This window comes from Hypomesus transpacificus, chromosome 2 (genome assembly GCF_021917145.1).
Source record: "Hypomesus transpacificus isolate Combined female chromosome 2, fHypTra1, whole genome shotgun sequence".
NCBI lineage: Eukaryota > Metazoa > Chordata > Actinopteri > Osmeriformes > Osmeridae > Hypomesus > Hypomesus transpacificus.
The window spans coordinates 742,277-761,900 of record NC_061061.1 but is presented as its reverse complement, the minus strand read 5'-3'; the positions used below and the strand labels follow the sequence as shown (position 1 = coordinate 761,900).

The 19,624-nt window shown below is 50.0% G+C and overlaps 3 protein-coding genes across 4 annotated transcripts; 1 reads left to right on the top strand and 2 right to left on the bottom strand.

Annotated features, from left to right (window-relative positions):
* Positions 1 to 38: 38 nt before the first annotated feature.
* Positions 39 to 2,953, bottom strand: snip1 (Smad nuclear interacting protein). The gene is made up of 4 exons (XM_047026660.1): positions 2,675 to 2,953; positions 2,235 to 2,367; positions 1,472 to 2,037; positions 39 to 991 (listed from the first exon to the last, which is right to left on the bottom strand). Exons 1-4 carry the CDS (start codon positions 2,842 to 2,844, stop codon positions 736 to 738), a joined length of 1,125 nt encoding a protein of 374 aa, XP_046882616.1. The 5' UTR covers positions 2,845 to 2,953; the 3' UTR covers positions 39 to 735.
* Positions 2,954 to 3,104: 151 nt separating this feature from the next.
* On the top strand, positions 3,105 to 5,980 carry dnali1 (dynein, axonemal, light intermediate chain 1). Of its 2 annotated transcripts, XM_047026680.1 has the most exons (6): positions 3,105 to 3,397; positions 3,576 to 3,712; positions 4,547 to 4,716; positions 4,940 to 5,118; positions 5,277 to 5,441; positions 5,894 to 5,980. In XM_047026680.1, exons 1-6 carry the CDS (start codon positions 3,317 to 3,319, stop codon positions 5,927 to 5,929), a joined length of 768 nt encoding a protein of 255 aa, XP_046882636.1. In that variant the 5' UTR covers positions 3,105 to 3,316; the 3' UTR covers positions 5,930 to 5,980. The 2 variants fall into 2 exon arrangements, with proteins under 2 accessions (XP_046882636.1, XP_046882635.1); XM_047026679.1 differs by lacking the exon at positions 5,894 to 5,980 and having other exon boundaries at positions 5,277 to 5,885.
* A 65-nt stretch (positions 5,981 to 6,045) lies between these two features.
* Positions 6,046 to 19,179, bottom strand: gnl2 (guanine nucleotide binding protein-like 2 (nucleolar)). Its single transcript, XM_047026603.1, has 16 exons — positions 18,981 to 19,179; positions 17,811 to 17,895; positions 17,375 to 17,469; positions 16,826 to 16,965; positions 14,197 to 14,381; positions 13,958 to 14,024; positions 12,873 to 13,031; positions 12,139 to 12,252; positions 10,799 to 10,927; positions 9,313 to 9,417; positions 9,037 to 9,195; positions 8,684 to 8,791; positions 7,534 to 8,072; positions 7,040 to 7,119; positions 6,729 to 6,817; positions 6,046 to 6,558 (listed from the first exon to the last, which is right to left on the bottom strand). The coding sequence occupies exons 1-16, from the start codon at positions 19,042 to 19,044 to the stop codon at positions 6,415 to 6,417; spliced, it is 2,262 nt and encodes a 753-aa protein (XP_046882559.1). The 5' UTR covers positions 19,045 to 19,179; the 3' UTR covers positions 6,046 to 6,414.
* Positions 19,180 to 19,624: the final 445 nt, after the last annotated feature.

Sequence of the window (19,624 nt, the reverse complement as noted above, 5' to 3'; positions counted from 1 at the left end):
CACAGGAATCGCAGTACAGAAGAAAAAAACAACACATGTATTTTTCAGACTTTATTTACAATACAAAACATCTCAACAGAACTATGAATATGGATGTGAGGACGAAACAAAAGCTGGAAAAAAAGAATCTTGTTTGGAATACTTGTGCAATGCGGTACACTGCGCGTGAGGACTTTACACGGCACTCCGCACAGCTAGCACAAATGCACAAAACAAAGGCAGTGACATAACTCTTGAAAGTTGCAATTATTCTGCACAAACACACAAATGAATCCATAGTTCACATTCAGTGCATCCTGTGCAGTTACAGTTAAATTCCGGACATAAATAGGCTAGTCTCCAGCAATTATTCTTTGTATCCAATGTTCTAATCCAAAAATAGATCTTTTTGTAAAGTAATTCCCATGGGCATGAAGCACTTAGTTGGCCGTTACATGAGCACTGTCAGAGATTGTAGACATGTGACCATCCTACTGTCCTTGTCTATCGACCTGAGAATAAGGAGTCTCTACCTTCAGACCTCTAGGCCAATGGCAGGTAAATGCAGTGTGTTTTACAACAGTACACTATACAATGCAAACAGACCTTACAACTTCTGGTTAGTCCCGTTCACCCTGAACGGTGCCTAACCCCCAAAAAACAGCGTCAGTTCAGGTCGTTGATCCACTCCTGGTTTGGGAGGCAGGCTACAGAGGGACAACCCCCTCTACCCAGAATGCCTCCTGGAGGGCGGGGTCACTCGTCCAGCCCGTCATCCTCCTCCTCCTCCTGCTTGGCGTCCACCTCGGCCGTGTCCGAGGTCTCGTGCAGGATGACGTACTCGCGGCTGCTGAAGCCGAACTTGAGCACGTCCTTCTCCTTGAGCTCGTAGTAGCGCTGGGCCTCAATGCGCTGGTTGTTCAGGTAGGTGCCGTTGCCGGAGCCCAGGTCGATGATGTAGGGCTTCACCCTCCGGCCCGAGGTGCCGTCCGAGCGCGTGAACTCCACCAGCCTGTGGGCGCGGGGAACTACGTTACTAAGAAGGCAACACTACAACACAGCAGAATGACCTCACCCAAAAAGCAACCTTAAAACGAGCCACCAGAACATTGTTACCCAGAGGGCAACCTTCAGACAAGGCAACAGAACTACATTACCCAGAATGCAACCTAAAAATAAAAACACTTGGAACCACAACAGACACGGCAACATTACAACAGCACATCAGAACTAACTACATTACACCGAAGGCAACATTACAACACATTATCAAGCAAGCACTGTACCAAAATAACTTTATTAATCAAGGAACCAATTAAATTAACAAGGCACCAGAACTAAAGTACCAAGAAAACAGCCTCACCAAAACAGACTAGAACTACATTACCCAGAAAGCAACACCAACAAACTGAAAATCTAATGTCTAAGCTTGTGTCAAACCTCCAGAGAGGTTCAAGAAGGGACCAAGTGGAAAGAGGAGGCCTGTTCTCACCTGTACTGAAAGACAGCGTGCTGCTTGGAGCAGGAGGGGTGGTCGATGGGGATGTCGGCAATCTTCCTCTGCCTGCCCAGCAGGTAGGCACTCTGCCTGTGGATGTACATCACTGGGAGAGGCTCGTCGTTCTTGAAGGGGTACAGTCTCCACCGGCGCTTGGGGATGCGAGCCTCTGGGGGCTCGTTGTACTTGATCACCACCCCTCTGAAGGTGTTGGTATCTTCCGTCAGGGCCCCAGACAGTCCAAAGTTGGGCTTTTCCTTGTCCACGGGGGGGGAGGCGCTGCCCTCCCTCTCCTGGGGTTGACCGAAGGCTTGCTCCTCCCCGCCCTCCTCAAACCTCTGCCGGTTCTCTCTGCGTCTGTCGTCATGCTGCTGTCGATCTGCCTGCTGGTGCTGGAATGCCTGCTCGTCTCTCTCCCGGGGTCTCTCTCCTCCCCGCTCCCTCGGCCGCTCCCTCTCCTGGGATCGGGAGTCCGTCTCCCACCGGCTCCTCCGCTCCAGAGGAGGCTCGTTGCGCTCGCGTCTCCTGCGATCGTCAGCGCCTCGGTGCTCCTCTCGTTCCTGTGGAGACGGAACGTGGGGCCAGAAGGCTAGATAAGCTCCGACTGTAATGTGACATAGCACTGGGGAGTAGGCTAACTTTTTATAAGTTGGGTTGCTAGTAGAATGACCAGTGTGAATACTACTCATCAACTGATTTAAAAAATAAATAAATACATTCCGTCATATCCAAACTGCATGTAATGGGTCAGAATTACCCGCTTGATCTTGGAGTTATCACCTCCGCGGGGAGGGCTTCCGCTCCTCTTATTTCTGGGTGATCTGCTGTTTCGTCTCCCCGAAGCCCTTTCCCTTGAACCTGGCGAGCGGTCCCCTGTCCGGGCCGGCGACCTAAGCATGAGGATAACAATAATAAACTGGCCAATTAGAACCAAATTGTCAAGATCTTAATTCAAAATTGGCATCACTCTCACGTACCTGTTACAGCAGATCACAACGAATGTGGTAGATAACGTTCTGGTTCCAGGAGCTAACGCTTATGCTAACGCGTAATGGCTAGCTACTAATCAGGAAGAATATAGCTAGCTCTACTAGCCTAGCCATCTTTAGTGAGCGACTTGGTCCTGAATTGACGACTAATACGTTTATATATGTAGCTACCTAAGACATACAGTTAGCTGGCTACAGTGTTGAATACCTGCTAGTTCGTCTCCTCTGCGGCGGCGGACTGGAGCTACGGTCGTTGGATCCGGACCTGGAGCGGCGTGATCGGTGTGGCCTAGGAGGACTGACTTTTTCTTGTTTGATTTTTACTTTTGACTCGCGCACCGGGGATTCTACCCGTCTATGCCGTCTCTCCTTGTCCATCAGGAAATGTATATATTGTTGACTCAGTAAATGTAGCTCAAAACAAACATATAGATGGGGGAAAAACTCAAATTCAAAAGCGTTGAAAGTTCTGTTGTTGTGCAATGGATGTGTTGCACTTCCTGTACGCTTGTTGAAAAGAATGTCGCATGAACTCCATAACTATAGTTCCGCTACAATATTGGATCCTAACCTTTCATTATTGAACCGGTACCCACAAGTTTAATGATCATGAAATTGGTTGAGTAAAGAAAAATTGTTTATTAATTTTACTGTTTAGAGTAAAAATGACTAAATGTAAAACAACTTTTAGCAGGTACCATCCATCAGGAAGGGCATGGGCATTACGTTCCCATAGTAACAGTAAACAATGAGTTGAGACTTCATTCACGCCTCACAAACATTTCTCGCAACTTTTAACACTAGTGGCACTAAATTAAGTTGTAAAAGTAGCGGTGGTGCGTATTACAATATGATTCCCCCGGCCGATTCGCTGCTGAAATATGATAACCCAGTTTTAGTGAGCAAAAATACAGAAAAGAAGTATCCAAAGGTAGGTTACAGTAGCCTTTTTATCTTTTGCTTAGAATTCTTCCAAGTGATGACTGCGCAAGAGCCAACTGTACTAACTGCTAGCTTGCTGAACAACTACTTTATATTTATTTCAACCATAGCTTGGTAACAAAAGTTTGAATGTTCTCACAAGTCTAATGTACGCATTCAAAATTCAGGCACGACCATTGAAAGTGAGCCCCCAGCAACCTCCTCAAACAGGCCCTGTTCCAGCTCCACCCAAACCAAAAACCCCATCCGCGGACGGCAACAAGCAGCAAACGGAGGAGATACTCAATGCTATTCTTCCTCCCAGGTACCGTCTGTGTAACATTCTCTGTGCATTTAACGGTTATTTATTGTTAAAACACATTTCTTCAAACAGTCACCCATTTTCTCAAAACTGAAACAAAACCAAATCTTCAAACTCAAAATTTGACCTCAAAATCAAACAATGCTTTCAGATCATAAACACAGCAAATCAATATATAAACACTATGGAATCATTAGACACAACACCAAAAAATGGAGAGCACAGCATCCAGGGCATGTAGTTCAAGTTCAAGTCTTTTATTTGTCAGGTGCACAGAACAACTAAAAAACGTGTTGAATGCCCTCTGGTGTGCTGGATCCAGCCTTGAAAACACTCCAAACCTATGTCACCACAGGCCAATTCCATTGCATGTAGGAGATTTACCTTGCTAGAGGATATGGGTTTCAGTCATAGACCTTCAACCGCCACACAGAGAAAAACTCTTCAATTGGGTTGAGAAAAGGGCTGTATGGTGGAAGGCAAACATTTACAGTAAAAATTGCTGGTTTATGTTGAACTGTTCACGTACAGTGAAAGCTGACATTGTCCCAAACCACCATTAGAACCAAATGTGAACAATTTTGAGTCATTGTGTTTTACAGATGACAACTGTGTTGTAGTTGTGTTTACTGTCTGTGCCTGTGTTTACCATTTTGCAGCACAAGTGCATCACAGAGCAAAATGTGTTAGGTGAATGAGAATGTGTTCAGAGTTTGGCAAAAAGTGTGTCTGATTCGACAAACGGGTTTAGGCCACTTAACATTTGATTCAGAGAATGAGGTTTAGTGTTTTAGCAATAGTGAAAAACTAAGTTAAAACCCACTTCCTCCCTGACAGAGAATGGATGGAGACTAACCAGCTGTGGGTGCAGCAGGTGTCCAGCACACCTTGCACCCGCATGGACGTGGTGCACCTGCAGGAGCAGCTGGACCTCAAGCTGCAGCAGAGACAGGCCAGGGAGACCGGCATCTGTCCCGTCCGCAGGGAACTGTACTCCCAGTGCTTTGGTAAGGACAGGGGAGTAGGACTCATCATATGTGGGGGTCTGGAAATAAAAAGTAGGGGGAGACAGAATTGTTAAGTATATTAAACAGGCGCATCCTCAGTTATGAAAAAAGTTGTTCCACCCACAATTTGAAAACGAACCTACGCCCCTGGGTAAGAACATGGTCTGATCATTGAGACAACGGCTGCAACTGTTAATCAGATCCTATTGTTTGCCGTGTTCAGATGAGTTGATCAGACAGGTGACCATAAACTGTGCTGAGAGAGGCCTGCTGCTGCTGAGGGTGAGAGATGAGATCAGGATGACCATCGCTGCCTACCAGACTCTGTACGAGAGCAGCGTGGCCTTCGGGATGAGGAAGGCCCTGCAGGCAGAGCAGGGCAAGTCTGACATGGAGAAAAGGGTGAGTTCCCGGGAAACCGACGAGGGTATTCAAAAACGAATCAAATTAGGGGTGTAGTACTAGTCAATAACCCCCAGAGGGCGCCATCTTCCAGCTCTTAACAGTTTGCGTTGCAGCCTCGGTAAGTTTGTCTCGACGCATCTCTCTCCTCCTCGTAGATTTCAGACTTGGAGGATGAGAAGCGGGACCTGGAGAGGCAGGTGAACGAGCAGAAGGACAAGTGTGACGCCATCGAGAAGAGAGAGAAGGAGAGGCGACAGGTGGAGGAGAAGAAACACACTGAGGAAATCCAGTTCCTGAAACGCACCAACCAGCAGCTCAAGGTCAGACGCTCCACAACCCCAGGAGCTTGGATCTCCCCCCTACCAGCACGTCCAGACAAATGAAAAAGAACTTAACACACATAAAACCTTGTAATGTCTGCCCCAAGTGTACACAAAACAGCTGTCTGAGAATGAAAGGGACTGAATTCCTTTCCAAGTGTTCAGATGTTGTTGTTCCTCTGAAAGGCTAACTGGTTCATCCTCCGTGTTCACATGTTGTTCCTCTGAAAGGCTAACTGGTTCATCCTCCGTGTTCACATGTTGTTGTTCCTCTGAAAGGCTAACTGGTTCATCCTCCGTGTTCACATGTTGTTGTTCCTCTGAAAGGCTAACTGGTTCATCCTCCGTGTTCACATGTTGTTGTTCCTCTGAAAGGCTAACTGGTTCATCCTCCGTGTTCACATGTTGTTGTTCCTCTGAAAGGCTAACTGGTTCATCCTCCGTGTTCACAGGCTCAGCTGGAGGGGATCATTGCTCCCAAGAAGTGACATCATCATCCCAGGACCTGTGTTTTAATACAGCATTATGTCATTACAGTCTCGTCTCCATTACATTCTCTTCCCCAAAGAGCACAACTAGGAACAAATAACCCAGAATGCATTGATGTTATTAAAGTCCATTTTATTGAGCCATCTTATAAAAGGCACAACATGTACAGTGGAAATAAATACACATTTTCTGACTCTTGAATTTCAAGATGCATTACATGTGCACTCGGCAAATGAAAAGAAGTGGAGCCTTTGGGTAGCAAACTCAACCCCCGTAGCAGCTGAAGGAGAGGGAGAGAACAGAGAGGTGATCTCCATCACTACCAGGAAGAACACGCAGGTCAGATGAGAAATTCCTCAATCTGACTTCACGTCCCTGTCTGTCAGCACCCCATTACTTTGTCGAAAAGACAAGACCTTGGACTTGGTGGGGCCGTTAGAAATCAGGATGGATTACAACTGTCCGAGTGGGACGGGGCTCCGGGCTAGCGCTTTGATCTCTTGGCCTTCTTGCCCTCTGTGGCCGCCGCCGGCAGCTTTCTGTTCTTGTTCTTGTTCTTGACGTTGTGCGTTTCGTAATATCGCGCCCCCACCTTCTTTGCCTTCTTCGCACGCTCCATCGCTCTCCTCTGTGAGGGGGGGAGGGAGGGAGGAAGGGGGGAGAAGACAAATGGTTCAGATCTGGGGCTGAGGAATCTCAGAACATGTCCTTCCTGCCAGCTGTGTGACAGACAGACGGGAGCATCATCTGTCATCTGAAACCTGGAGGGGGGGTGGCGGGGAGGGGGGGGGACTGTACCTGCTTGGACGTTAGCTTGGTGGGCTGAGAGGGCCGTTTCTGCTCCTCCTCCTCCTCCGCTTTCCTCTTCTTGCTCCTCTGGATCGCAGCTTGAGGAACACAAGACGTGCTGAATGTTAGGGCTGGGTGACAACTTGATAGTGAGCTTTTAAAGACTTGTCTGCAGTACAGTGTAATCCCATCTTGTAAGAAATGCTTTCAAGAGGGCCCGGCAGGAAGCTGCCCTGTGTCGGGAGACTTCCAAGCTCAAGCTAGCGCATGTCCACACATTACAGGCCAGTGAGAGCTGACGAGACACGGAGATGGGTTACCTTTCAGCTGGGCTTGAGCCGTGGCCTCCTGCTTTGCTTTCATGTCAGTGAGCACTGAGTCAGAGAACTCCTTGGACACCCTGCCCAGAGGGAAACAAAACACGGCAGCACACCTGTCACAAGCACGGAAACTACCTGGCCAACACAAACGGCTCATTTGGCCAAGTTAGCCAGGGCAGAAGCTGACGTCAACGGCGATGGAAATGCCGGCTGATCACAGATCGGGTATGGCTCAGTGGTTCTAGTGTTTGACTGCTGATCAACAGGGCGAAGGTTTAATACCCCTATGTCACAGAGTCTGCTAAATGAAATGACTGCATCCTAAGTGTGAACAGCTGGAGACACCAGATCTGTTTAGCCTCAGTTGAACCAATTATCTGTCTCTATTCCTTTCTCGCTCTTTCTGACTAAGCCCCTGAGAGGGGGTGTGAATGATCTGGGCTTATTAGTGAGTGAACGAGGACCCGAAACAGCAGACTAGAAGAAGAGCGGACCTGATGCCTGAGAAGCGCTTGGTCTTGGCCCGATCCAGGAACTGCTTGTACTTGGCGATCTTGTCGTCCAGCTCTCGGATCACCTGCCGTGAACTCTTGTCTGCCTTGGCAGGCTGCTGGCCGGGGACACTGGTGGACGTTTCTGCATCCCCTTCTCCAGGCACCAGCCCTGCATCCTCCACGTTCCCCTCCTCTTCCTCCCTCTCCTCTTCCTCCCTCTCCTCCTCCTCCTCCTCGGAGCCTGAGAAGTCAGCCAGGTCGAGGTTGTCCGTCTCCACGGGAACCAGGTCTTCCTCGTTGAACTCGGGCACCACGTGGATTTTGCCAAAGTTCTGCCGCACGGAGGACAGGATCTTGTGGAGCTGCTCCTGCTTGCGTCTCTGACGCTGCTGCTGGACCTGCTGCGCTGAGGACGTGGCCACCGCACCAACCTGCTCCATCTCCTGCATCTCCTCCTCCTTCACCTCCTCCTCCTTCACCTCCTCCTCCTCCTTCACCTCCTCCGCGCTCGAGGTCGCCTTCAGAGGCAGCTCCTTCACCTGGAACCGAAACAGCAAGACGGAGTCAGGACTCAGTAGATACTAGAGAGAGTGTGTGTGTTTCAGCAGTATGGGTGTTTCTGTTTCAGTATGTGTGTGTGTTTCTTTGTCTTAGTGTGTGTTCAGGGGTCCTGCGTGTGTGTGTGTTCAGGGGTCCTGTGTGTGTGTGTGTGTTCAGGGGACCTGTGTGTGTGTGTTCAGGGGTCCTGTGTGTGTGTGTGTGTGTGTGTTCAGGGGACCTGTGTGTGTGTTTCTTTGTCTTAGTGTGTGTTCAGGGGTCCTGCGTGTGTGTGTGTTCAGGGGTCCTGTGTGTGTGTGTTCAGGGGTCCTGTGTGTGTGTGTGTGTTCAGGGGACCTGTGTGTGTGTTTCTTTGTCTTAGTGTGTGTTCAGGGGTCCTGCGTGTGTGTGTGTTCAGGGGTCCTGTGTGTGTGTGTTCAGGGGTCCTGTGTGTGTGTGTGTGTGTTCAGGGGACCTGTGTGTGTTCAGGGGTCCTGTGTGTGTGTTCAGGGGTCCTGTGTGTGTGTTCAGGGGTCCTGTGTGTGTGTGTGTGTGTGTGTTCAGGGGTCCTGTGTGTGTGTGTGTTCAGGGGTCCTGTCCCAGTAGGTCCTACCTGAGGTTCACCCTCTGGTCCAGGAGGCTTCACGAAGAAAGGGATGCGTCCCCTCTGCCAGTCATTCAGCACCATCTTAGACACGGTGGGCAGGTCTGGCTCCCCTCCCTGGAACACACACCACATACACCGCTTACAACATCTAACTGATCAAGAGGTTGCAGGTGGGAGGGGTGGAGGAGGAAGGGTGGGAGAGAGAGAGAGAGAGAGAGAGAGAGAGAGAGAGAGAGAGAGAGAGAGAGAGAGAGAGAGAGAGGGAGGGAGGGAGGGAGGGAGGGAGGGAGGGAGGGAGGGAGGGAGGGAGGGAGGGAGGGAGGGAGGGAGGGAGGGAGGGAGGGAGGGAAGGACCTGACCTTGAGCAGTTTCCCCGTTCGGAAGGCCATCTTCTCCAGGAAGTCCTCAGCAGACGTCCAGGAAGGGATGCGGTAGGTCTTCTGGATGTACTCTGGCTTGGCCCGCTCCAGCACTGCTGCTATGTGCTCCTCCGGGTTCTTGATCTTCTCCACTTGGACCTTCAGAGACACACAAGGGCATTCATGTCTGGTCTATATATATATACACAAGAGGATTCATGTGGGCAGAGCAGATGAACAGGAAGCAGGAGCTGTGCTGTAGAGGGGTGGACTCACCACTCCCTTCAGCACGATGTCACTCTCGCTGTCCTCGGAGGGGTACACCACACCAGGGCAGTCGATCAGGAAGATACGGCGCATCAGCGTGATGTACTGCCACACCTGAGGAGACAGACAGGTCAGACAGACAGCCAGGTCAGACAGACAGCCAGGTCAGATAGACAGCCAGGTCAGACACACAGGTCAGACAGACAGCCAGGTCAGACAGACAGCCAGGTCAGACAGACAGCCAGGTCAGACAGACAGCCAGGTCAGACACACAGCCAGGTCAGACAGACAGCCAGGTCAGACAGACAGCCAGGTCAGACACACAGGTCAGACCGCCAGGTCAGACAGACAGCCAGGTCAGACAGACAGACAGGTCAGACAGACAGCCAGGTCAGACACACAGGTCAGACAGTGGAGAACAGCTGTCCATTTCTAATCACTGATTCTTGACCTTTAACATGGTTCTGGATAAAGCTCAGAAGTAGCATTTGATGGCAGATCAAGGTTGCAGGGTCATATCTTGCCCTGTATTTTTCTCTGGATAAAAGCTAAATTAATACATTATTATAGTGCAACTGTTTAATAGTTAATTTTTTCTTGAGCGACATTTTACTGAAGTGACCAGCTTGAAACAGCTTTTAAACCTAACAACGAACACAAACCCTATTTCTAAGGCATGCTGATGTCTTTAGTCATCAAGCTTCAACATGATTTCTTATTGTTTTGAAGTTAGAGCATTCGTTGAGCTTTTTCTGTACGCGTTTCACACATGAAATCAGTCAAACTAAGCGTATCTTGTGATTTGGTGAGATAAGCCAGAAATTATGAACCAGGGAAGTGAAATCGAATCCAACATGAACTTCTGGAATGTTTCAGAGGGAAGCTAACCTAACGGAGGACTGTTTTGAATCAGGGTCAGAGCGGTAATCACGTTCCCCCTTCCTCGCCCCTGGAAGACGTTACTCACATTCCTGTACTCAGGACAAGGAGGTAGGTTCACACTGTACTATACACAGATTAACACACACACATGCACACACACGCATATGCATGCACACACAAACATGCATATGCACACACACACACGTATGCATGTGTACACACATATGCACAAATAAACACACACACTTCTTCCCCTCAGAACCTTGTTTGGTTGCAAGACAGCAAGCAGCCCTTCTCCTGCCACCAGGGTCTGAAGGACTAACGCACGCTGGCCACACGCCCATACCACATGTCGCAGAACGGGCGACAAAGAAAAGCGTGGTTGTGCAGGTAACTGGGGCCCCCTGCAGGCAACTGGGGCCCCCTGCAGGCAACTGGGGCCCCCTGCAGGCAACTGGGGCCCCCTGCAGGAAACTGGGGCCCCCTGCAGGCAACTGGGGCCCCCTGCAGGAAACTGGGGCCCCCTGCAGGAAACTGGGGCCCCCTGCAAGCAACTAAGGCCCCCTGGAGGCCACTGGGGCCCCCTGCTGGGAGGGGCGGTGTGGGTGGTTACCTTGGTTTCCCCAGCGAGCGGGGCCACGTTGCAGACCTTCTTGGAGCGCAACGTGTTGATGACGGAGCTCTTCCCCACGTTGGGATACCCGATGAAACCCACACTGATCTGCTTCTTGTCTGTGTGCAGCTGAACCACAACCACAACAGGTTATTACCAAGTAAGGTTACACACACAAGGAATTTGCTTTGGTAGGTTGGTGCATAACAATAAACAGAGTAAGTAGAAATACAGAAAAAGATAAAATAAGTACTGTACTAAAATGTATAATTATAAAATATGAAAAATTGACAACAAGATACCAACTGTTACTGAAGAAAGTAACGCTATCAGACACCTGCTTCCTCAGTGTCGCTACATTTAGCCACTTTTCACCTTTTTAAGCGAAAAAAAATATTCTTGAAACAAATCTGACTTATTTGGTACTTTGATATCGTATTTGTTGTTAAGCAGCAGTAAAATAATTGCCTGATTTGTGAGTTATGTAACATTTGCCTTTCTTAAGTGTTGTAGCACTCTCAATGTTTATAGAAGTAGGCTGTTACACATATACAAATGAGAAGTATCTACGCAATACATGACGTCAGAATGTAATCTAGCGACTTTTAGCTGCTATTTCAGAGCTAAAAGTCTAAGAGCTAGGAACTTTCTCAGAGAGCCAATAGCGTCGTCCTGTGAGATTCTTTTTTTGGCACCACTGCCTCCTGAACAACACTGAGGCTGTTTACCGCAGGGGAAACCAGAACTCCAATATTGTTACTAGCACAAGGTGAACTAAACATTACTCAGGACCTTAGCATCTCCTCCAAAATACATAAACGGATGACATCTAAAAATAAAAACCTGTGTTTCCTCTGGGGAGCAACAGCATCAAAGTACACATGGAGGCACTCATAACTGGAATTATGAATATGTTCTTATCCATCCTGTTTGTTCCAATGGATCTTGAGTCTGACAGACATCTAATCTGGTTATCTCTTCTAGGCCTTTCTGTGAGCAGTGGCCAATCCAAGTCATTTTACGAGGGCAGAGTGTAGAACAGCTGGAACGCTTAACCCTCCAGCAAGCACTTTGAATAGTTGAATTTAAAGGCTCACACAGACCCACAACGAGATGTTTTCAGAGTACCATGAACTAGATTTATGTTACCAAGAGCTATCCTCTTTGGAACTTCCAAAGCCCTGGTTTACGACCCCTAGAAATGCTCCTCAGACACGCGGCCCCCCTCTGCCAAGCCAGGATGCTGGCAGCAGGGTGCCACATGAACGCTGCCACTGCACTTTCCCTGACAGCAGGGTAAACGGTTCAACAGGTAGATAGGTTAAGGGGGCGGGGCCTACCTTTCCAAACTGCCGGAGCAGCTGGATCAGGGAGCCCTTGCCGAAGGAGTTGGTGAGGCTGGCATGGAACGCCAGAGTGGGATACTCCTGGGACAGCACAGCTACCCAGCGCTTCTGCAATCACACACACAGTACAGCTGAGACACACACAGTACAGCTGAGACACACACAGTACAGCTGAAACACACACAGTACAGCTGAAACACACACAGTACAGCTGAAACACACACAGTACAGCTGAAACACACACAGTACAGCTGAGACACACACAGTACAGCTGAGACACACACAGTACAGCTGAGACACACACAGTACAGCTGAAACACACACAGTACAGCTGAAACACACACAGTACAGCTGAAACACACACAGTACAGCTGAGACACACACAGTACGGCTGAAACACTACACAACCTTACTGAAGTATTCATTCATTCATCCATCCTCATCATCAGTTTCTTTAGCAGATGCTTTCACCCAAAGCAATATATGGGGGGATTCAAACCTGCAACCTCTTGATCTTCAGTCCAAATGTTTAATTATTGAACGGTAGATCGTTTAACTACAGATCGAGAGGTTCCAGGTTCAAATCTCCCGGGTGCGTCGCTTTACTATTTAGCGTCTGCTAAATGAATACATCACACTGCATCAGGTGTCACAGTAAAGTGTGGATGTGTCCAAGTTGCTGACCAGCTCGTGTCAAAGGTCAGGGGTTAAAGGGTAAGGTTTCTTACTGTGACCCAGGCCGGGATGAGGTCACATTTGTTGAGCACGAAGATCAGATGCTTCCAATGCTTCTCCTTCTTGATGTAGGTCTCGATGCTCTGGGAACGGGTCCCTAGAGGGTCGCGAGCGTCCAGCACCTGGATGACCACGTCAGAGGAGTCGATCACCTGCAGAGGGAAGAAGGAAACATGAACCCAGGTCTGGGGCAGAGCCACAACTAGCTGTGAGTTACCTGAGGGGCCCACCTTACCTGGAGCAGAGCCACAACTAGCTGTGAGTTACCTGAGGGGCCCACCTTACCTGGAGCAGAGCCACAACTAGCTGTGAGTTACCTGAGGGGCCCACCTCACCTGGAGCAGAGCCACAACTAGCTGTGAGTTACCTGAGGGGCCCACCTCACCTGGAGCAGAGCCACAACTAGCTGTGAGCTACCTGAGGGGCCCACCTCACCTGGAGCAGAGCCACAACTAGCTGTGAGCTACCTGAGGGGCCCACCTCACCTGGAGCAGAGCCACAACTAGCTGTGAGTTACCTGAGGGGCCCACCTTACCTGGAGCAGAGCCACAACTAGCTGTGAGTTACCTGAGGGGCCCACCTCACCTGGAGCAAAGCCACAACTAGCTGTGAACTACCTGAGGGGCCCACCTCGGCTGAAACACACACACACGACTATTTCGATGAACCACTGCCTCACTCCAAAAGTTCAAATGTCCCTGTTGGAGGCACTAACAGACCCTGGTTATGGGTCTGGAAGAAGCATCCTGCATCACACAAACTCCAGCCGGTGAGGATGAAGAAACATCCATGTTGAGGACGTGTTCTGGCTGCACCGTGCCTGGTAGCCAAGATGTGGTTGTACAGTGCCGTGTTATTTAGTACTGTGCCATACAGACTGTTCCTTGGCTCTGACCTCTGACCTACAAAACACTGTTAGAACTCTGCACGTTACTTGATCTGCTGTACGTTCTCCATGCACTATTTGTTGGTGGCTTTGGATAAGCGCGCCTGCTAACTGAACACATTTTAGTGTGAAGGAGCTGCTCCTCTACTGGTGAACAATGCTGACTCAGCGAGGGGTGGAGAGATCCTTTACCTTGTACAGCTCCCCCCAGATCCTCTTGGACTGACCCTTCTTGAAGATCTCCTCACGAACCTCGTCCCTGAAGACACAGACAACACTCGTCAAATTTACACTCTCTCTCACACACACACTCACTTTCACTGCTATGAGGTAGAGATGTGTGTGGACAGTGTGTGTGTGTGTGTGTGTGTGTGTGTGTGTGTGTGTGTGTGTGTGTGTGTGTTTGCGAGCGCGTCTCTCTGGTGGCTCACCTGACCCCTGTGTCCTCGATGACCAGGTCCCTGTCGTTTTCGGAACTGTAGGTCTGGGCCGAGGCCTGGGCCTTCTCTGCCAGGTCCTTCACATCCCCCACCAGCAGGCTGGGCCTCTTCCGCTGGGCCTTGGGCCCAAAGGTGGTCCCGAAGCCCTCCGTGTCCAGGATGTGCACCTTGGCGTTCTGGCCGGGGAGGAGAGGGAGGTATGGAGGAAGTTAGTTACGCCTGTTGAGTTGTCTGGAGGCTGGTGGAGCTAGCAGGCTGGTGGAGCTAGAAGGTTGGTTGAGCTAGCAGGTTGGTGGAGCTAGCAGGCTGGTGGAGCTAGCAGGTTGGTGGAGCTAGCAGGTTGTTGGAGCTAGCAGGCTGGTGGAGCTAGCAAGCTGGCGGAGCTAGCAAGCTGGCGGAGCTAGCAGGTTGGTGGAGCTAGCAGGCTGGTGGAGCTAGCAGGCTGGTGGAGCTAACAGGCTGGTGGAGCTAGCAGGTTGGTGGAGCTAGCAGGTTGGTGGAGCTAGCAGGCTGGTGGAGCTAGCAGGCTGGTGGAGCTAGCAGGTTGGTGGAGCTAGCAGGCTGGTGGAGCTAGCAGGCTGGTGGAGCTAGCAGGTTGTTGGAGCTAGCAGGCTGGTGGAGCTAGCAGGCTGGTGGAGCTAGCAGGCTGGTGGAGCTAGCAGGCTGGTGGAGCTAGCAAGCTGGTTGAGCTAGCAGGTTGGTGGAGCTAACAGGCTGGTTGAGCTAGCAGGCTGGTGGAGCTAGCAGGTTGGTGGAGCTAGCAGGTTGTTGGAGCTAGCAGGCTGGTGGAGCTAGCAAGCTGGCGGAGCTAGCAAGCTGGCGGAGCTAGCAGGTTGGTGGAGCTAGCAGGCTGGTGGAGCTAGCAGGCTGGTGGAGCTAGCAGGCTGGTGGAGCTAACAGGCTGGTGGAGCTAGCAGGTTGGTGGAGCTAGCAGGTTGGTGGAGCTAGCAGGCTGGTGGAGCTAGCAGGCTGGTGGAGCTAGCAGGTTGTTGGAGCTAGCAGGCTGGTGGAGCTAGCAGGCTGGTGGAGCTAGCAGGCTGGTGGAGCTAGCAGGCTGGTGGAGCTAGCAAGCTGGTGGAGCTAGCAGGTTGGTGGAGCTAACAGGCTGGTGGAGCTAGCAGGCTGGTGGAGCTAGCAGGTTGGTGGAGCTAGCAGGCTGGTGGAGCTAGCAAGCTGGCGGAGCTAGCAGGTTGGTGGAGCTAGCAGGCTGGTGGAGCTAACAGGCTGGTGGAGCTAGCAGGTTGGTGGAGCTAGCAGGCTGGTGGAGCTAGCAAGCTGGTGGAGCTAGCAGGTTGGTGGAGCTAGCAAGCTGGTGGAGCTAGCAAGCTGGTGGAGCTAGCAGGTTGTTGGAGCTAGCAGGCTGGTGGAGCTAGCAGGCTGGTGGAGCTAGCAGGTTGGTGGAGCTAGCAGGTTGGTGGAGCTAGCAGGTTGGTGGAGCTAGCAGGTTGGTGGAGCTAACAGGCTGGTGGAGCTAACAGGCTGGTGGAGCTAGCAGGCTGGTGGAGCTAGCAGGTTGGTGGAGCTAGCAGGCTGGTGGAGCTAGCAAGCTGGCGGAGCTAGCAGGTTGGTGGAGCTAGCAGGCTGGTGGAGCTAACAGGCTGGTGGAGCTAGCAGGCTAGCAGGCTGGTGGAGCTAGCAGGCTAGCAGGCTGGTGGAGCTAAAAGGCAAGTGAGCTGGCAGGCTAAAAGACAAGCCTTCTCTGTAGCTTTTCTCTGCTTACTGGTGGGAGCTCTGGATGCCCTCCACCATCCAGAGCTTCCATTAGTAATCAGAGAAACGCTAACAATGCACAATCTACCTCAAACGTACTGCTAGGAAGGCCTATCAGCAACCTCAAATATGCAGCTAGGAAGGCCAATCAGCAACCTCAAATATGCTGCTAGGAAGGCCAATCAGCAGGGCTAGCCAAGCCAAGAGGTGATCGGAGGCTCCGATTACTTTGCAACTAAGAAGCAGCCACGTTGCAACACAAAGCAGGGGAAACGCAAACCAAATCTTGTCAGAAGCAATAACGGTGGAATAGCTTTGACCATGTGTATAAATGGTGCTCAGGGATCTTTAGTCTTTGGCCAAAACCATGTGCCGATGTGTGTTCCTCAACTTCCTCGGATCGTTTCTAAATATACAGGAGAGCAGCAGCACTAGTACATCTCCTCCGGATGCAGAGACTGGGGCCTCTTGCTACAGCAGCCATTCATCAACAGCTCAGAGCCTCCTAAAAGCTCTTACACACATATGGAACGATTTAGAAGACAGGTTATAAAAAAAGGAATCAGAGTGAAAACACTCTGAAGGAGAACATGAAGAACTGGCCTAAAGTGTAGTTTGGAGTTAGTCCTGTTATTTTGTTTCTTTTGAGCCATTAAGAGTCTGGGGTCGGGAGGTCGCGTGGGGGGGCAGACAGATGGAGGCATCCTGGGCTGGCTGACTGCAGATCTATTGCAAAACAACACTGATACAGTCTGCTTGATAGTTTGGTTGAGGGCTGGACAGGGGAAGAGGACCAGGGAGGGGAGACCAGGGAGGGGGGGTTGGGAAGGAGGACCGGGGGGGGGTGAGGGAAGGAGGACCAGGAGGGGGGACAAGGTTTAATGCTGCACCAGGTGTCTGTGGGACTCACATGGGCCTTGACTCGGTCGTGCAGCAGGGACATTGGCAGCTTGCTCTGCTTCATCACCACACGATACGGGTCCTTCTTCACCACTCCCATCTCGTCCTGGAACCTCTGCAGGGATGACTGCTTGATCACCCGGGTGTTAGCTGGGAAAGGTGAAGGGGGAGAGAGGGAGATGAGAGTGAGGGTTTGATTGGGGAGAGTGAGAAGGGCGAGATGAACCTCGCCACACAACCACCTAACCTCGCCACACAACCACCTAACCTCGCCACACAACCACCTAACCTCGCCACACAATCACCTAACCTCGCCACACAATCACCTAATGTCACCACGCAACCACCTAACCTCACCACACAACCACTTAACCTCACAACCACCTAATCTCACCACACAACCACTTAACCTCACAACCACCTAATCTCGCCACACAATCACTGAACCTCGCCACACAATCATTGCATCTGACTCAATCACATAACATTACAAATCTCTGATTGATGATTTCCCACTAATATGTTGTATGGGCAGTAGCCTGAAGTAACACAGACTCACCAAACCACTTGATGTTGGGCTCCACTCTGGCCACCGTTCCCGGGGCGACGGTGGACTGGTACTGAAGCCGCTTCACGACCTGGCCTCGGTCGTTGCTAAGGAAATGACATCAGCCCAAGGTTACGCACAGGCAGATGCACCATGGAAATTAAATTTTTACAAAAAATGTTTGTGTGCTCGTCCATATCCAGGGCTTCAATAGACTATGGTGCAGGGAGGGACGTAGGATTGTTTTCAGATGTGGGGGGGACAGCTTTGATCAATAACTAAGGAGGCCTTTAAAGAAAATGGTCTTAATACAAAAGTGGGGGTACAGTTCTGAAGTTTCAAAGTTGCGTACATCCCACCCATGAAACGTAGGTCACTGCTATGATCAGATATGTTTCAGAGTGCCGTGGCGCGTTGCCGTGGCGCGTTGCCGTGAACACACCCTTACCATCGTTGTTTCTGCCGGTACATGTTGAGACGCTTGACGGTGGCACGGTCCCTCATGTGGCTTCCAGCAGCACCCTTGGGCCGGTCTGGGGGAGAAGGGACAGACATCACACTCAGGATACACTGCTGGGTAGGGGCACTGCAGCTCTCTCTAAAGGTCATCTTTAGCACAGGCTGCATCACGGGCACTGTGCATTAGGGACTTAAAAACCCACAGGCAGAGTGCCTCCTAGTTCCATTGTATTACCGAGAAGGCAAACATCCCTACAGACAATAGCTCAAAAACATTGATACTCAAACCAAAACTATCTAGATGGATGAACAGCACTATCAGCTAAGTGGGAAACTACTTTTTTTTTTGTGGTGTGAACTAGCCCTTTAACCTGGGTATAGCTCAGATGGGACAGCTCGGTGGTATGAGCATTTAACAGCAGATCAAGAGGCCACAGGTTCAAAAAACAATTGTAAGTAGCTTTGGCTACTTGAACACATTATGATGAATACGGTGGTACCGGGTCTGGGGCGAGAGGCTGGACAGGAGAAGTCTTAGCTGGCCTGCTAGCGTCTCCCCCTCCGGCGGCCAAGCTCAGTGAGCTTGTTTGCCTTGTTATGATTTGTTTAGGATATGGGGGGATTGTGGGGGGCGACATAGTACAGCATTGTGCCAAGACTTTTCGTTATTAGCACAACCAGTTAGTTGTTTCGAGTTCGCTTAGCCCCAAGTTTGTTGTTGTTTTGGAACACACTCCAATATTTCCGCGCTGGGGAGGGCTGGGGCATTGACTAATAATACCGTTTAATCAATCTCACACTCCACGCCAAGCGACCAAGACCATTGTGTTACAACACTAAGTGTTACTGCATTACATTTTTAACCCTTAATTGCAGGCTAGACAATTCGATCTCAGATCCACGTCCGATTAGGAAATAAGATGTAGGCTATGCTTGTCTTTGACAGATTATCAAATTGGCAGTACAGTTGGAGTCAGTTAGTTATCACTTCAGCACAGCACCGTTAGATCGCATATCCGTTCATGCACTTTTTCAATTTGGACAATGAAGGGTTTAACATGAAATTCTGGACAGTAAAGTAGCAAGCTAGCTCTAGCTTGCTAACTCAGTCTGTAAACAGACTGGTTGAGCCAGACGTGGCGCATGTTGTGTATCTCACCAGGGTTGCTGCTGGCCGACGAGGGATTTATCGTGCTTCTCCCCTTGAACCCTGGCTTCACCATGGTGAGTTTTTAGCTGATAGACTCCAAGGCAAATAAAAAAGGCAGAAATAAGCGTTAAACTCTCAATATGTCAAGTCAAACGTCTTCTCGGCCCTCCATCCACGTGTTGCCAACCCTGCGAGACAACCGGAAGATCGTCACCAAGCAGCGACAAATTTAGATATTTATTATTATCTTTTTTTAATGGAGGTTTAAAAAGCATTTGCTATCGATATTTATGCAATCACTTAGTCTTCTATGTAGTAAACCTAATCGCTGTAGCCTACCTGTAACAAATTATGTTAAATCAATTATGGGAATTGTATTCCAAATAGGCCTACATCATTTATCATTCTTTATAAATATCTTACGTAACGCAATATAAGTTTCCCTTTTAAGGAAATACGATTTTCCAAAGGCTGGTCTAAAGCAATGCAATGTCCGTGCTCTTCATGTCGCTGGGATAACTTCTCTCCAGAACCAGCTGCACGTGGATGTATTAACCAGGAGAGGGTGCAACACAATTGTATATGGAAGGCCTATAACACTTTCGTGTGTATGTACTATATGCGTGTGTATGTAGAGAGGGTGGACTAGGGAG

What these genes read in the sequence shown, in the direction of transcription:
- snip1 (XM_047026660.1), bottom strand. Translation starts at nt 2,844, where the DNA reads ATGGACAAGGAGAGACGGCATAGACGGGTAGAATCCCCGGTGCGCGAG. An exon ending in CAGAGGAGACGAACTAGCAG is followed by an intron (nt 2,368 to 2,674) that starts GTATTCAACACT and finishes CCTCATGCTTAG; the next exon opens with GTCGCCGGCCCGGACAGGGG. An exon ending in ATAACTCCAAGATCAAGCGG is followed by an intron (nt 2,038 to 2,234) that starts GTAATTCTGACC and finishes CCGTCTCCACAG; the next exon opens with GAACGAGAGGAGCACCGAGG.
- gnl2 (XM_047026603.1), bottom strand. Translation starts at nt 19,044, where the DNA reads ATGGTGAAGCCAGGGTTCAAGGGGAGAAGCACGATAAATCCCTCGTCG. An exon ending in ACGACCGAGTCAAGGCCCAT is followed by an intron (nt 14,382 to 16,825) that starts GTGAGTCCCACA and finishes CTCCCCGGCCAG; the next exon opens with AACGCCAAGGTGCACATCCT. An exon ending in GACCAGAGGGTGAACCTCAG is followed by an intron (nt 8,073 to 8,683) that starts GTAGGACCTACT and finishes TTTCGGTTCCAG; the next exon opens with GTGAAGGAGCTGCCTCTGAA.
- dnali1 (XM_047026679.1), top strand. Translation starts at nt 3,317, where the DNA reads ATGATTCCCCCGGCCGATTCGCTGCTGAAATATGATAACCCAGTTTTA. An exon ending in ACTGTACTCCCAGTGCTTTG is followed by an intron (nt 4,717 to 4,939) that starts GTAAGGACAGGG and finishes TGCCGTGTTCAG; the next exon opens with ATGAGTTGATCAGACAGGTG. An exon ending in AGTCTGACATGGAGAAAAGG is followed by an intron (nt 5,119 to 5,276) that starts GTGAGTTCCCGG and finishes TCCTCCTCGTAG; the next exon opens with ATTTCAGACTTGGAGGATGA.